Below are 18,533 nucleotides of genomic sequence, written 5' to 3'. Positions count from 1 at the left end.
TGGGTAGAATTACATTCTTACTCACTTGAATGCCTAAAATGTAAAATAGAAATATGATCATTTTGATACATGCAATATACACAAAAATACATGCATACATACACATATATACTCATGTATACATATGTGGGTCCATAACTTTGATTCTATAATCTGAAATTTTGCCTTTAAATTTTGATTTGACTAGTAATTATAAATTTTTGGTACAAAATTATTTTTTATATGAAAACTAATTCAAGATAAGAACTATGTCTCATTCTGGGTCTCATACATTTTTTTTTTCAAAGCAGTCTGAATTTGACTAAGTTGTTATTTAATAATAGATTCTGTGTTTGATTTGGAAATCTTTTGATGCTGGGTTGGTATATATCAGTATATACAGGAATTCAATCCTTTCACAATAATGATTTTAATGCATTAGAACCAAAAAAGCTTATGTGATATAATTCACCTGGTTGCTCACTTATCACACTGTTCCTTTGTTACTAACTTCCCATAAAAGCTCATTTCATTTAACTTAAAACTTTTTTGTTCCCCTCCCCCCAACTAATTAAATAAATTAGAATATTTGAAACAATGGTGACATGGCTCCAGGTAATAACTATTGTTTAGTGATTGAAGAAAAGATTAGGTTTTTTAGTGAGTGAATGAGTGTATATGTGTGTGTTTTATATGTGTGTTTTCTCCTGAAATTTTTCATTTAGCCACTTTAGCATACTGTGGTTTTATTCAGATTCTTTGGAACCATGTCTGAACATTTCTACTCTGAAAATACTTTTAAGTCAGCTCTATTATGTATTTTTATTTTTATACACACACACACACACACACACACGCACACAAAACCTACCTGTGTGTATGCATGTATGTATATGTACATATACACTGTGTGTATAAATGAAGCAGAATTAATTCATTTCTTTAAAGAAGAAAACATGTTGAAATTTTTTATTTCCCTAAAGTACCTAAATTCGCATAAATGCATATTCATTGTAAGCAGTTTGTGATATAAAATTGACTGGAGGTGGGGGGATTTTAAGTTTGACCAGTTTTAGAGGTATTTTAAAGTAACTTTGGAGAGTTTAATATACTTACTGGTACTATGATCAGAATTTGGTGCATCTGACTTATATATCTCATCCTACCAATAATGCTTCCAGTTCATCAAATAATGTATGTATGAATAAAATCAAGTAAGAAAATAACTTTTAATGATAGTTTCATTTAATCTAATATTCTCTCTTACTATGGCTTCCTATACGTGTAGAGGTTTATAACTGCATAGAATCAAGGACATTTAAGAGTCTTTTTACTAAATCATGATATAACACAGCAACAAATAAATAAATGGATGAATAAATAAAAAATAAATAGGCAAGCAAGCATAGTAATAAAATATTTCCTTTCTTTCTTTTTCTTTCTTTCTTTCTTTTTCTTTCTTTCTGTTTTTAACCAGGTGATTTCCAACTTGGCAAAACCATCTGATGTAGTGACAACATTCATATTGAACAAAACAAATTCCTTTTTAAGAAAGAAACACTTGTTAGTCTCTGATGATATTCCCTTGGTTAGCTTCTGAAAAATTAACTACTTTGTTTCCATTAGACAAAGATCTACCCAGATATATTTAAAAGCCTATGACTGGATAGATTTGTTCAGATTTTAATATATGGATTATGAGAGTAGGGGTGAGGAATTATTTCTCTTCTGGTTTTGGATCAAAATATATTCATTGGACAGCTAATAAAGAGTTGAAAAAATGGCAAGACCTTCTTATGTTATAAACTAACTGTTGTGTATTGCTTGGTGACTGACCAATTGTCTCAGTGTTTGCTTTAATACTTTGCCTGTTGGTTTCTACAACACCATTAGAAACAGTTCATCCACTGTTGGTTTTTTTTTTTTTTTTGTTTTTGTTTTTTTTTGGAGCACTGTTGTTTTGATCCTTATAATTTAAAAAACTGGTGGGGGCAAAATGCACTTTTTCATCCTATAAAATTGAATTTAAGTGTTGTCTCACTACAGTTTCATCCTTTCCTGTCTTTTCTTTTTCTTCCCCCTTCTGCATGTACTGCATGGTATCTGTCCTGCTGATGGTGCCTTCACCTGGGTCCTGTGCATGTGTTCTTAACCCCAGGCAGAAGGAATCACTTTGCCTACTACAGCTATCACACTTATGAAGGTAATTCAATGTTTAATACTACTTTTTATTAACCATATCACTAACTGAAAATCTTGGGTAATGTACTGAAATGGATATAAAAGAATGATCTGTACTTATTTTTAGAAGTTAGTTACATGCTGAATAGGTAGCTTTTAAAAATAACTTTAAATATTTGACTAGAACATGTATAGGCAGTTCTCTTAACTATGCTGGACCAATTTTCTTATCCCTGGAGTGGAGGGAATGGAGGGAATGGACTTAATGGTGTTAAGGGTTCCTTCTAGCTCTGAAGTATAATGGAAGCTCATCAGTCAAAAAGATTGCTTTTCTTCATAGAAATTGTTAGACCCGAGAAGCAGAATGGTGAAATGAATTGAAAGCAATTTGGGCAATGAGCAAAATATTTGGTTTCATATCCTGCGAGTGATGCTTACCAGCTCTGTGACCCTGGGCAAATCATCAAATGAGTAATTTTCTCATCTCCGAGATCTGGATGTTAATGCCTGTTTTAATTGCTTTATGAGATTGTTGTGATCAACTTTAATATGATATATACATATAAGTCATTTGCATTTTGAAGTTACAATTTTGGGGACTTTGGTTTTTTTGTTCCAACTCTAGATGCTTGCAGGTATGAACACTATTCAACTTTGAAATTTTAACTGAATGCATTGGTTCATAATGGGGTTGAAAAGTGCGGAATCTCTCCCAATTTATTTTCTCTTCCATAACGAATCAGTCTTAATTTTTTTCATCAATTTGGTAGAGCTGAAGGAGAAAATTTTTCAGAAATGTATTTTTTTATTTTCTAACAGCAGGAATTCGGTTTTGGAGGACTAGAGGGTTAATTGATTTGCATGTGGTCTGCATGTTGATCTATTCTAGGAGCTCCCTTTTAATATGAATTGTCCCTAATAGCAAAACTAATTTTTTCTCAGTAAAACTAGACTTTCATGCCTTGATGTACTCCCCATATTCCATGTGCCTTTTTAATTACACTTTGAAATATTTTCTTTATGGCAGTCATTGTTTCCATGTCAAAGTACAAAATATTAGTCTTTTCTCAGAACCATAATTTTTATGTAGTTAAGTTGCTGCATAAATCTGAAGGTATTACTCTTACTCTTTTATCTTAAAGAACTGTGTAAACCAGTAATCTTATTTATTGAAAGAAATCTGTGATGTTAACTTTATTTGAAATCAGATTTTACATATATATATATAAAAGTTTATTTATTGACATATATATATATGTGTCAATAAATAAACTTTTATTAAGTGCCTACTTTATGCTGTTGTCCTAGGTGCTAAGAAAACAAAGAAAGGCAAAAGACAGTTCTTAGTCTAGTTAGGAAGAAAACAAGATATGTACAACATAAGTTGGAGAGGCATAAAATTTCATTTGCTAGCATTATTTGTTGCCTATTTTAATATTTGTGTATCTGAGCAATTTTATCTCTATGTTCTCATTTTCATATTAAGATGGGGTAGAATAATGGAAGGAAAGTTAATATTTCTGTTTTATAAGTTATTTATGGAAAAAAGAATGTAATTAAAATAATCAGATTCAATCCATCTTTTCTTAAATTGTGGTACCCAAGTTAATATGAGTTCTATATAGATTTTTTTCCTGCTAAGTTCCCAAAATGTGGTATCTACATATTCCATCTTTTTAAAAGTGGTGTGAAGGAAGAACTTTTAAATTGCTTTCTTTCTGTGAGCTGTGCTTTTTTATTGGGGGGGGGGGAATTCTGATCTTTTCTGTATGAACATTGTGTGTTCATTGTTTCTAAAGGCTAATAAAAAGACGATTTTCTTCTGTACTATTCTCACAATTTGTTACATAGCAATTAGGAAAATGTAAAAGAAAAAAAATAGAGATAGGAAGTCAGGTTGAACCAGATTAGGCGTCCAAGCTCATAGGAACTGAATGGCAAAGCACTTATCACCTTCCTTACTTGCCTGCCTATTTGTGACTCTTAAAATTTCTTTGTAGAAAATAGTTGTTTAATATGAAATCATTCTCTTTACTTTAAAAGTGCCCGGACTTATTCCTTAGTATGGGAGATTATTAGAAAGAAATGAGTAGCAAAGGACTAACAAGTACTTATTTCTAGAGTGGGGAACAAGTTTACACTTTTGATTTGCTCAACAATTTTTCAATCCTCTTTTGTAAGTTATTCTCAAATGTAAGATTATAAGAATATAATTATTGATTTACTAAATTAAAGAAAAAAATCATTATCCTAATTACTACTTAAGGGCCTAATTATTTGACCCTTGGATTTCAGAATCTGACTATTATAAATGATCAAAGTACACCACTCTAACACTGTGAGTTTCTTTGTTTGAGGTAATAAATACTCTTATCTACAATTTTAGAGTAGCTCTTTGCATAGATCTTAGTATCTTAGAGATAAATAGTTCATCCTTTCTAGTTCAACACCCAATTCTGTTGGTGAACTTAAATGATTTTCCCAAGCCTATGTAGGTAGTGATATTAGAATGTAGATTGTAATTTAAGTTAATTCACTTAAAATGAAGTGGCGTATGTGAGTGTGAGTATGATGTTAGTGTGTGTGTTGTATGTGTGCATATACACACACACAACACACACACACAAATATTTTTTAAACTCAGCCTTTCTTCAGAGGAAATTCCAAGTAAAAGACACTTAATTTTCAATTTTAATTATAAGTAGTAAAAATTCCTGCCATCATATAACTTCATTAGGTATTTTCATACTGTAGCTTCACATTTAGAGAATGGATTTGTGTTAGTGTGTGTGTATATGTGTGTGTCCCTTTTTTTAAACACACATTCTACATTTTCATCTTTATTTTTAATGTTTTCTTTTATTTCTTTGTGCATATTTGTATTTTTGTGATTATAAATAGCAATAATAAATAGGTTCTCTGTCCCATCCCACTCCACCCTACAAACTATATACTTAGGAGACTAGGAATGACTGAATCTTAGTCCTTTGAAAATTTAATCTTGATGATAAATACATACTTTGTAGGAAAAAAATAACAACCCATAGAGTCAGAATTCAAATCAAAGTCTCCATCTTTTTTTTCACTACAACATTTTGAGTTCTCATTGATAAAGCATCTCTATCAGTGATGCTGTTTTCAACTGTTCCATACCTCCTCCTCACCTGTGATTTGGGTCTGTATTATCTTATCACTTTCCCTCTCTCCTTTTTTTTTTTTTTTTTTTTTTTTTTTTTTTTTTCATGTATAAAATTTTAAAATTCTTTCAACAACAACAAAAATGTGTACTTTGATCTCTAATCCAGACTCCCTCAGTCTTTTCTCTGGTGGTGGATATGGATAACATTTTTCATCATAAATCTTCAGAATAGCTAAGTCCTTCACAGTTGATCATTGTATGGTAATGCTACTATTGTGTATAATGTTCTCTTAGTTCTATTTCATTCTTTATTAGTTCGTTAAAGTTTTCGCAGGTTTTTCTGACAGCATTCTGTTGATCAGTTCTTAATGCATAGTAGTATTCAATAATAATCATGATATACTACAAATTCATCCATTCCTCAATTGATAATAATCCCTTCAGTTTTCAATTCTTAGCACCACAGAAAAAGCTAATATTTATTTATTTTTTTTTTTTTTGCATATAATAGAATCTTTTTCTCCTTCTTTGATTTCTTTAGGGGAATAGACCTAACAGTGGTATTGCTGAGTCAAAGGGTTTTGATAAATTTTTTTTACTTATATCCTTTTGGGCTTTGTTTCAAATTGCTCTCCAAAATGGTTGGATCAGTGCATTAGTATTCCAATTTTCCCACATTCCCTTCAGCATTTGTTATTTTCCTTGTCTGTTATATTAGTCAACCTGATTGTTGTGAGGTAGGACCTCAGAGCAACTCCTATTACTATTTCCAAGAATAAATTATTTCTATTTACATGAAACTTCTTAAATCTTTTGAGTTTTATTTATAATGAAAATGGAAACTTGTTGGTTGTTGGAAAAGAGATTCATATTTAGAGTAGCAACAGCTAAATTGATTTTTTTGCTGGTAGTCCAAAAATCTGTTTGATAAAAACTTTCTATTTCATTTCTACTATACTCACTACATAGGCATAAGGACTATTCTGTTTTTTTTTTTTTTTTTTTTTTTTTGTTTTGTTTTGTTTTGTTTTGTTTTGTTTTTGTTTTTTACCCTTCTTGAAGTTATTATTAAAGAATTCAAAAACTAGTGACCAGCTTAGTAGTGGTCATCCTTTCCATTATAGACCTATCCTCAAGCAGCAGACTAAAGCTATATAAACTGCAGAAATTTGTACTGTTTGTTTAGCCTTCAGTAAACCAGGATCATCTGGAAGACATAATGTAAGCATTGGTGTAGAACTTTTGTTGAAAATTGCATTGTAGTAGAAACTATATATTATCATTGACTTTTAGATAAAGATTTTCTTTTCATTTTCTTTGACACAGATGGTTCTGACTCCAGAGATAAGCCAAAGCTTTACCGCCTACAATTAAGTATCACTGAAGTTGGAACAGAAAAATTTGATGAGAACTCCATTCAGGTGAGCAAAGCTATTGACGTCTTTACCACTTGATTTGAAATTATGACATAAAGAAAAAAAATTTAGGGGCAGCTAGGTGGCACAGTGGATAATGTACCAGCCCCGAAATCAGGAGGACCTGAATTCAAATGTGACCTCAGACACTTACCACTTCCTACCTGTGTGACCCTGGGCAAGTCATTTAACTCCAATTGCCTCAGACAAAAAAAAGAAAAAAAAGCTTTAGACAAAATTGTTTTCAAGAGTAAATAAAAGTGAATTTAATTGAATTACTTGCCATTTGGGGTGGAAGGGGAAGAAATTGGAACACAAGCTTTTGCAAGGATCAAGGCTGAAAAAATATCCTTACATATGCTTTAAAAATAAAAAGTTTTAATAAAATGAATTTAGTTACTTTAGTGATATATTGTTAAAAATTCAGAAGTATAAATAGTATGTAGAATAATGATGAAAATTTATTTAACTTTTTTTTTTTTAACACGTTTTTTTATGTGATTTAAATTTAGTTGTTTGGTCCAGGAATTCAGCCTCACCATTGTGACTTAACAAATATGGATGGAGTTGTTACAGTTACTCCTAGAAATATTGATGCGGAGACCTATGTGGAAGGGCAACTTATCTCAGAGACAACTATGTTACAAAGTGGCATGAAGGTTCAGTTTGGGACATCTCATGTATTTAAATTTGTAGACCCCAGTCAAGATCATATCATTGCCAAAAGATCTATGGATGGAGGCCTGATGGTTAAAGGTCCAAGGCATAAACCTGGGTAAACACTTTATGATCTTATTCCATCTTTTTCATAAAACTGTGTTATTCTTATATTTCGTTGTTTAATGATTATTTATCAACAAAATTTACTTTTGCTGTATTTTTTCTAATAGTGATTATAGATTTCCCTGATACTACTTTTATTTTCTAAGCTTTCTTGTGGTCACATGCTTTTTAAAGAACTGACTAGAGTTAGAGGTGAAAATAGTGGAACTTAGTTCTACATTATGTGAAACATAATCATTATATCATTGTACATTTAGAGAAAGTTTATTAAGAAAACTTTTTTCTACTTAAGTTTCTCAGAAATCCATTTTCAGAAGTAAATATTGTAGTGTTATTTATTTAAAATACTTCAATTCCCTTTTGTCCTTTTTTTTCTGAACTTGGCTCTTGTTTTTATTTCTGAAATTGTCAAAAAGACTTTTCTAAAATTTTAGTCCAAGTTTTGATGATTGACTTATGATGAATGTTCTAGCAACATTCTTCATAGTTTTTATACTAGTTTTTATAAAATATTAGAACTTCCACAAGAGGTTCCAACAGATTACATATTATAAATAGATTATAGGGAATAGGGAAACACATAGAAAATGATATAATTAGAATATTTCTAATAAATACAGTTACTAATACCTGGAATTTTTCTAGGAACCCACTGATTTAGAAGGCAGTTTGCCCCAGAAATGTCAATATAGTAAGCATAATATAAATATACAAATGTTATTTATTTGACAATTTGTATTATAAATAGTATCAACGTAAAAACTTTATATTTAGGATTATTTAGATGCTGGACTCTTGTTGTTACTTGTCTGTTCTACTCTTACCCTACACATTATACTGCAGAGCATTTTTAAAGCAGGTAAGAAAAAGAAATTTCCTTTAGTTATATTTACTGTTGTCATTCTCCCAGGATAATTGTCTTAAATAGGTTATCTCTTATCCTAACTAACTGGATATATTAGGGTATTTGGCTCTAAGAGTCATAGATTATATTTCTTACTTTTCCAAGTCCTTTTAGTTCAGAAAATGCTCTTAATTCATTTTTGTACTTGTGACTACTAGGATAATTATATATATATTCTCAACTGCCAGTATACATCTCTTTATATCTGTTTCTGTGCTGAAACCCTACTATTACTTTTCACTTATTTCTTTAAAAAACTCAGAAATAAGTTGAAATGCCTAATATTCTTTCTACCTTTTCCATATGATATGGATTCTAATTTTTTTTTTACAATAGAAAAATGAAAAAGAGTGCTAAATGGAGTCATGAGGAAAGAGCACTAAATTTAAAGCTGCAAGACTTGGATACTGATCCTTGATTTTTTCCTTGGACAAATCACATAATCATTGAGCATTAATTTTCTTTATAAATTAAAACTTATAGGATCATTGTGAGAATTAAATGCAAATTTTAACATACTTTAAATATTATTATTATTATTAATAATAATAGTCACAGGTAGATTTCTTGTGCCTCATGAGGGGTATTACCCATGAAGTATATGAGTGTGAAGTATTTGAAAATGAACAGTTTCCTTATCCACAGTAGTGGGTAGTGACCATAATTGCCATATAGGAACAGAAATAAAGACTAGCTAAACCCCTGATTTCATTTGTATTAGAACTCCCAGAGGAAGAAACTTGCTGAACAAAGGTAGTTTTTGTTTATTTGTTTTGTGCAACTTTTATTAGTTATATTTATTATTATAGCTTATTAGTTTATTTATTTTTTATTTTATTTTATTTTTTTTTGTTTTTTTGTTTTTTAAATAATTAAAGCTTTTTATATTTCAAAACATGCCTGGACAGTTCTTCAATGTTAGCCTCTCTTGCAAAACCTTTTCTCCCCTTTCTCCACACCCTGTCCTAGATGGCAAGTAGTCCACTATATGTTAAACATGGTAGAAATATATGTTAAATCCATTATATGCATACGTATTTATACAATTATTGTACAGCAAAAGAAAAAAGAGAAGCAAAATAAAATGCAAGCAAACAACAAGAAGGGTGAAAATATTATGTTGTGAACCACATTCAGATCCTACAGTCTTCTCTCTGAGTGTAGATTGCTTTCTTCATCACGGAACAATTAGAACTCATTTGAATCATATCATTATTGAAGAGAGCCATGTCCATCACAATTGCTCTTTGTATAATCTTGTTGCCGTGTATAATGATCTCCTGGTTCTTCTCATTTCACTTAGCATCAGTTCATGTTAAGTTTCTCCAGGCCTCTCTGATATCATCCTGCTGGTTGTTACTTACAGAACAGTAATATTCTATAACACCAATATACCATAATTTATTCAGTCATTCTCCAAATATTGGGCATCCACTCAGTTTCCAGTTTTTTGCCACTACAAAGAGGGCTGCCACAAACATTTTTGGATATGTAGGTCCCTTTACCTTCTTTAAGATCTCTTTGGGATATGAGAAACACTTCTGGATCAAAGGGTATGCACAGTTTCATAACTTTTTGAGCATAGTTCCAAATTGCTCTTCATAATCTGTTCACAGTTACACCAACAATGTAGTAGTGTCCCAGTTTTCCCACATCCCCTCCGTTATTTGTTATTATCTTTTCCTGTCATTTTAGTCAGTCTGAGAGGTGTGTGGTGGTATCTCAGAGTTGTCTTAATTTGTATTTCTCTGATCAGTAGTAATTAGGAGCATCTTTTCATATGACTAGAAATAGTTTCAATTCCTTCATCTGAAAATTGTTCATATCCTTTGACCATTTGTCATTTGGAGAATGGCTTGAATTCTTATAAATTTGAGTCAGTTCTCTATATTTTAGAAATGAGACCTTTATCAGAACCTTTGAATGTAAAAATGTTTTCCCAGTTTATTGCTTTCCTTCTAATCTTGTCTGCATTAATTTTGTCTATACAAAAACTTATTATAATCAAAATTATCTATTTTGTGACCAATAATGATCTCTAGATCTCTATTTGGTCACAAATTCCTTCATCCTCCACAGATCTGAGAGGTTTTCTATGTTCCATGTTCTTCTGATTTGTTTATAATATTCTTTATGTCTAGATCATGAGCCCTTATCTTGTGGGTCATTGCCTAGTTTCTGTCATACTAATTTCCAATTTGAAGAACCAGAATCTCAAGAAAAAATTTCTTCTTTGCAACTTGTATCCATTGTTCTGCCTTTTGGAGCCAAACAGAATAAATCTAAACCTTCTTGCATGTGACAGTTTTTCATGTGCTTAAAAGTAGTTGTCAGGTCCCCCTGTATCTGCTCTTTATAAGGTTACACATCTGATTGGGGGGGGTTTGTTTGTTTGCTTAGGGGTTGGTTTGGTTTTTTGGAGGCAGTTGGTGTTATGGCTAAGGTTAGATTTGAACTCAGGTCCACTTCTGACTCCAAGGTCAATGTGCTATCCATTGTGCCATCTAGCTGCCCCTGCTCCTCTCTCCAAACATTGGATCTTGTTATACCATAAACTTAAAACTCATCATAGTCATGGTCAGCTTCTGGATAGTTTCCTGCTTATTAATCTCTTTAAAAATTAAACTTTTATTTCATTGTACATTGATTTAATGAGCCTTTATTTCTTTCCCATCAACCCCAATGAGGTGGTGGGGAGGGACAGAAAACCTTATGCATGGGCAAATAAAAAATTTTCATATTGGCCATTCCTAAAAATAGAGGTCTCTTTCATCTTTGTAATACATAACCTCATTGTCAGGAAATGGGTATCACACATTGGTTTTTGCACTGAACAGATATTCTGATTGATCAGAACTCAAATATATTAGGTATATTTGGTATAAACGAACAATTTTTGAGAAGTATTTATTTTTACAACAATGGCACCCAGAACTAAATACAGAACTGGATTTTCTCTTGCTGTCTATGCCATCATATTGTCTGATACTAATATAGCTTCCTTTCTGCTGTTAATCTTTATTCAGATGTTCTCTCCATGGCTTCCTTCCTCTCCAGTTTCTGGATTTCCTCATGAACATATATTCTTAATGTTAAACACTATTCTATTGCTTCCTGTTATCTTCTTTCTTCCTTTTTTAACCTTTCTTATCTTGTCTTATAATATATCCTTCCAAAGTTTTATCATAATTATGGGCTGCATTCTACCAATTCTCAGTGAAATTTCTGTGATCAGATTTACCTTGCATTAAATTTTTTAGGCTATCTTACTTGTTCACATCGTGCATTTGACTTTTAGCTTTGGGACCTTACAAAATTTTTTACTTAACAGTTGTAAACTTCAAAGTCATCTGTACAGCCGTTCTTTGTACATATAGCTATTTCCATTGATATCTACCTTGGGAATACATGCTTTTCTCCTCTTCTTAATAAGATTTTCAACACCAACACAATTTCTAGTAAGCATTGCTATTTGTGTTTATTTATATTTTAAGCCACTGTCCTGAAACCCAAATTCATCTCCATTATCAAGTTTTATCTGTTCCTTTCCCAAGTCTACTTTAGGAAGACCTTTCTTTCAGTGTTGAAAATAACATTTGTACCATTAAGGTCTTTACTTTTTTGCCCAAGACTCCTTAATTTGGAGAATGCTTTCTGAATTATTTTTGAGTAAAATCTCTGTCCACATGAATCATCAACTCCAGGTATAAGCCTTGGAAAGGACAGCATGACCTTGCTGCTATGAGCTTAATTAAAACAACCACAACCCTCATTTCATCAGGGAGTCACCAACCACCTTTAAATCATCTTTTCTTCCTCTGACCTTTACTGAATATATTCTCTTACCTGATAGCACCTATAGTGCTAAAATATATATATATATATATATATATATATATATATATATATATATATATATATATATATATATATATATATATATATATATATAATTCCTTGGAGAATAAGCAGCTTCTTCAAGCAATTTATTTCCTTTCTTTCTTGAAAAGGCCATATATTTGTTAGCTTTCTACCCATTAGCACTCACTTAAATGTAACAATTAATTTAGACTAATTTTCCTTTAGAAATTTCCTTTTAAAATAGTATTAAGATAATTGAATTAGAGCTAGAAGGGATGTTAGGAATCATAATTTAGGGGTTCTCAATAGGGAATCTATTACTTTGTTTTTAAAGATTTTGATAACTTATTAGTTTCCTTAAAATCCTTTGTAGCCAAAAAAAAAAAAAAAAAAAAAAAAAAGGCACAGCTAGATGGTGCAATGGATAGAGCACTAACCTTGAATTCAGGGGGATCCGAGTTCAAATCTAGTCTCAGAAATTAATACTTCCTAGCTGTGTGACTCTGGGCAAGTCACTTAACCCCAGCCTCAAAAAAAATCCTTTGTAGCCTATTTTGTGCATTTAAGAATTATTCAGAAAAAGGTCTATAGATTTGACTTCCTCAGTATGCAAAGAGGGCACAAAAAGGATTTAAAAGACTATAATCTTTTATAATCTTAAAAGCTCAGATAAGATCACCCTAGGAGTGAGGATCTGAATCCAGGTTCTCTGGCTCTCAAGTCCAATGTTCTTTGCATGATATTGTACTGCAGACAGCATTGTTTTAGTTAAAACTGATTTGGAGATTGGTCAATGATTTTCCTTATTTATTTGGGCTGTCAATTTATGCTCAGGTAGAAAAAAATTCATCATTCACATCTTTTGATTTTTCAACTGGATGTTATTCCTTTAATTTAGTCCCTGTGATAGAAGAAAAAAATTGGTTTTCTTTTAGTTTTTGTCTTTTGGGATTGGTATATTATATATTCAAATGATCAGGTTTGTTAATCTTATGAAATAATTTTAGTTATTAACTTCCGTTCAGAAATTTAGATATTTTGAGATAGAGTCATAAATATGTAGATTTGCTGTTCAAAGGGAGAGTTTAGCTTTTGAAAGGTCTGGATTTCTGATTTTTAAATCTTCTCTTTAATGCCTTATTTTTACTCAAAATGGTGATTGCATAAGGTGGGATGAAGTTAGAATTGTAAATATTTTGAGAGCCTTTTTGATTGGCTTGTTAAGTAGTTAAATATTAATTTTCTTGTAATATTCTTTTCCTCTAATTGTAAGATTTTCATCCAATCCCATCATTTAATAGATGTAGCTAATTACCTGAAAGTTTAAGTATCTGGTCAAAAAAAGTAGCATAGTCTGCTTTTTCTTTATATAACTTTATATAACTAAAATTGATCATTTCCTCATTTTTTTTCTTTTTTTTCTCAGCTGAGGCAATTGGTGTTAAGTGACTTACCCAGAGTCACACAACTAGAAATGTTAAGTGTCTGAGGCTAGATTTGAACTCAGGTTCTTTTGACTTCAGGGCTGATGCTCTATCCACTGTGCCACCTAGCTGATCCCCATTGTTGTTTTTTTAATGTGCTATTTATTTGATGACATGAAATGTCACAAGAATAAAAAAGAACTCTACAGTCTTTTTCCATCTTATACAATCTGTAATGTATACTAACTAATACAATAAATATTATATAAAGGAAGGAGTACTGGGTCCATAGTCAGGATTTTTGCTTCCTTGATTAGTTTAAGGTAGCACTGAACCTCAGTAATTTAACTTCAGGAACCTCAGTTCCTTTGCCTTTAAGATGGGTACAGTTAGTAGCATAGTACTATTATGTAGAAAGTGATTTCTAATATTTATACTGCTAAAACTGAATTGATATTTAAATATCCATTTTGGTGTTCCTTATTATAATAAGGGACAGTTCACAATAATAAAAAGTATATAAATTATCATTCTTGATCTAAGCCAAAATAGGAACAGAAACCTTTGTGTGTGTGTGTGTGTGTGTGTGTGTGTGTGTGTGTGTGTGTGTGTGTGTGTGTGTGTGTGTGGTGTTAGGTGTTTTATATTAATGCTACTTTTATATTATGGAGAACCCATTATGCATCCATAATCTTCACATAATATATAATATAGCTGGTGAATCCTAGAGTACCACTACCTTGCTGCAAGTGCACAAAAATATACATATACATCCCAAAAGACTAACTACATATGTACAATTCAGTTTCTCCTCATTCATACATATGCGCAAACTTAAAAACCTTGATATTAGGGAACTCATTTTGTCATGGGAATGGGAGTGGGGAAGAAAAAGGAACAGCCCTCAAATGGCCATATAATTAGTTACCCAATACAATTGGTTTTGTGTGGGCTTGGGAAAAAACTAGTTATATCTGTCTATATAACTGACATAAGTAAAATGCCATTTGTCCCAATTTTAATTATTTTATATCTCACATTCAAAGACAAGTCACCCAACATGGAGCTGTGAAATTTTTATTTTAATGAATGTGGATTTTTAATTTCCCTCCCCAGAATTGTCCAGGAGACAACCTTTGATCTGGAAGGAGATATTCATAGTGGAACAGCAGCAATACCTACCAGCAAGGTAACTGAGTATCTATTATGTAACAATACAATGATGCATTTGGCCAAAATTAAGCTGTTGAGATAATTAAACTTTTTGTGCAAGACTTTGTTGTTATTTTTTCTGGATTTAGGATTTCATTGGTGTAGTTAACCAATGCATGTCAGTAGATGTTCTGCAATTTAGTCTCAGAGCATTGCCAGGGGCCTGGAGAAGTAAAGTCACATGACCTACATGTGTAGAGGGGCTACACTGATTTGGAAGCCTCTATCTGCTCCTTCAGCATAAAACTTAAACAGATGGCATTCCCAATATTATGCAGTATTGAAATTGGCTTTCATTTGGCCAGGAGAGTCTCTCTAGTACATCTCAGCAATGTTCTCTGAATCTTCTTTTCCCTCTTTGTAGAAATTAAAAGTTATGATATACTATTACATACATATGTAGCTAAAGTTAGCAGCACAAACATAATTGTAAACTATCTCTTTCATAATTAGAGATATGTGAGAAATTTGTTTTGTAATATGTAATTATAAATAAGTGGAATTGGTGATAATTTCCTTTGCTGATATACTATTAAAAAACCATTTTGCAAAAACACTTTGAGTTCAAGGAGGCAGATAAGCTGAAGTTTAAATCAAAGATTATATAAAATCATTTTTAAAAGTCTCCATCCTGTGTCAATTTTTACTCCCTAAAACAGAACTACACCTAACAAAGTCTTTCATATTTGTCTTACTCTCCAACAGACTATCCAAAGAGAATTTTATTGTTTGTATTAAATATTATTGCTAAGATTTGATGTCTTATTGCCATAATGCTATTCTTAATAAGTCATTTTTGCATTGAAATAAATTCACTAAAGTTTTCTAGAAAAATAAGTTGTAAGTTTTTGCTTTATCTGATATGATCCTATGACAATGTTTTGTTTTTAGTGCTATAAGGATGATATTCCATTAAAATCTTTGCCTTCAGGTTTATTCCTGAATTCATTTAGCAGTTATTTTTATTTTTAATACAAGAAAGAATGGAAACTAACTTTAGAGCAGAGTGGTATAAAAGATGTCTGAGCCTAAGGCTAATAGTAAATTGTAAATTTTATTATAAATTTGGGTAGATCTTGGTAGCTAAATATTGTCTCCATATTTCATAAACAATTAACTCCTGATTCCCAGCCGCCATCATATATTCATCCTCTTTTACCTTCCCGTTCAAGTGCCACCCTATCCCACTGCTGTTGTGATTTCAGAAGGGGGACAGTGAAACTGAGTGAGTCCCTAATAATCCTGGTTGTGTAAGACCACACCATTAAGATATGGAAGGGCTGCCATTTCCAGTACATTTTATGTCCTATTTAAGTGGTGTGGTCATGTTTTTATTTGGTTTAATTTAAAATTTAAAATTTAGGTTTTGACACTATACCGATAGCTCACTTAACTGAGTAGAAGATGCATAGTAAACTTGAATTGGATGTAATATTATTGGGATGTTTTTTGTTGTTGTTGCTTTTTAATAATAATGCATGTCTATCATGAGGGTTTATTTGTCTGGCTCCAAAATATAATTCCCTACTAAAGTGATTTGCAACATTTTATTAATGCATTTAATTCTCTGATACTGTCATTAGAAGTGTGTTTTTGTAGACATTTAAATGTCAAAATTTGATTAGTAATTTCCTGCTTCTTAGGTACACAGTTTTAACAAAAACTGTATTTTCCCTGTATTTAAGGACATAAAATAAGGCTGGGAAGACCCAATTTTAGTACTAAATAGTACTAAATACAGGTTAGTGCCCTGAGCCTTAGTTAGCAGGATTTTTGAAGCCCTTCTTTAAACAGCTAAGTACCCTATTTATAATTACACATATCTGGCAGAATATGCCTTGATTTTAAACACACACACACACACACACACACACACACACACACACACACACACACACACACACACACACACACACACCCCCCCAACATAACATTTCTTTTAGAAAAGGATGACCAGAGTCATCTACTCATTGGGGAAAATAATAGCCCTGCTTTTAATATTTTGCATAAAAGAGTACGTCTTGGGGCTTTAAAATTCCTGGTAGCATTTGGTCAGGAGCTGCAGTAAGTTATTTTATTATGTTTTGAATGGCTAGTGTGCTCTTAGATATGTCCTGTCACTATGGTCAGAACACCTGCTGCATTGCTGTATTATTTTTCTGGTCTGCATTCCCTACCTCTGCATTCCTTCCCTTGTCCTTCCCCTTTTGGCAGCCTTGAATCAATTCTTTACTCCTAATGATGAACATAAAGCTTGGTTGGTCTGCGTGGTCTGTTAAACTCACTCTTGTTTTCCTCTTTGAATTAGAGTACCACCAGACTGGACAGTGACAGGATATCATCAACATCTAGCACAGCAGAACGAGGGATGGTGAAGCCAATGATTAGAGTAGAGCAACAACAAGACTATAGAAGACAAGACAGCAGGTACGTAATTTATATATTTATATATATTTACTAAAGAAGTGAACAGTTCATTCTTCCAGAAAGGCTGGAGATTTGAGTTCAGAGAGATTTCCTTACCTTTTTTTTTTTTCCTCCATTAAATGTTAAAGACAGTATTTTTTGTGAGAACTCTCATTCATTCAGATAGAACTGAAATTCCTCTGATATAATAATTCTTTTCACAATGAATAAAGTGAATCCAAAATTTCACATTTTGAATTAATGCCGTTCTTAAGAGTTATTCTGTATAGGTGTTATTAGCATGATTTCATCTATGAAGTCAAAATCCTGCAGTGTTTATTCATGGAGAAAAATATTTATTCAAAATGAATCTAGTTGAACTGAAAAAAAATCTTTTAATATGTGAAATTGTAAAACTGCATTTTATTTAAAAATTAGCCTTTGCTAACAGCTTCTGATTAAATCATATTGTCAGTATGATATGCCTTCTAGCATGAACTAGAACGATATGGAATTGCAGGCTGGTTTTTTTTTTTTTTTTTTTTAATCTAGTACTGCAGATGTCTCATTTTATGAACAAGGGCTTAAGCCTTTTGTTATTTCTTTCCTCTTTATTTCAGAAACATTTTTGACAGCCTGATTAAGAGGGTAAAATACTATTTCAGTGTGACTGTGAAAATTTTATATGTATATATATATATATTTTTTTTTTTAATTGAAAAGATAATATCTTAAACATAACAGTTGGATTAAAGGGTGTGGATTTTGAATACTGATTAGTTATAAACTGCAGCATTGCTACTCCAAGAGCTGTGGATGATTCTAGTCAGAAGCAAAGTTAGCAGGTATTCATTCAATACATTGAGCTCCCCTTATCAGTAATTAATAGAATTAAGAATGAGTTTTGCCTCTTACCCAAAAGAGGCTTACAAATCTATTTAAGTGAATGAATTATGTTATATGAATGTTATATGAATGCTGCATAAATGTTTGTCTTTCCTTTATTCTTTATGGCGGGCAGTCATCATTTAGTTAATGACATTTAACCACATGTTTTCATCATGCCCTTTTGGCATATTCAGAGAGTGAGTTGAAATGAGTGACTTGCCCAAGGTCACAAGTCAGTGCCAGAAAATGAAGCTGCATTTCAATTTCTCATTTCCCAGTAGAGGGAGCTGCAGATTGCAAGATGATTGTATAGGAATCTGAAAGTAAGCAAATTATTAGAT

The 18,533-nt window shown here is 31.7% G+C and overlaps 1 protein-coding gene across 1 annotated transcript in view; it reads left to right on the top strand.

Moving 5' to 3' along the window:
- AFDN (afadin, adherens junction formation factor) overlaps positions 1-18,533 on the top strand; it is a 149,525-nt gene that overhangs the window by 72,625 nt on the left and 58,367 nt on the right. Inside the window, 5 exon segments of the mRNA XM_074309306.1 lie at positions 2,138-2,182; positions 6,626-6,720; positions 7,227-7,489; positions 14,803-14,875; positions 17,207-17,325. Coding sequence (XP_074165407.1) covers positions 2,138-2,182; positions 6,626-6,720; positions 7,227-7,489; positions 14,803-14,875; positions 17,207-17,325 — 595 coding nt within the window.

The sequence above is a fragment of the Sminthopsis crassicaudata genome, chromosome 4 (genome assembly GCF_048593235.1).
Source record: "Sminthopsis crassicaudata isolate SCR6 chromosome 4, ASM4859323v1, whole genome shotgun sequence".
Classification (NCBI taxonomy): domain Eukaryota; kingdom Metazoa; phylum Chordata; class Mammalia; order Dasyuromorphia; family Dasyuridae; genus Sminthopsis; species Sminthopsis crassicaudata.
The sequence above is the reverse complement of the archived record's forward strand: the minus strand, read 5'-3'. Positions and strand labels throughout refer to the sequence as shown.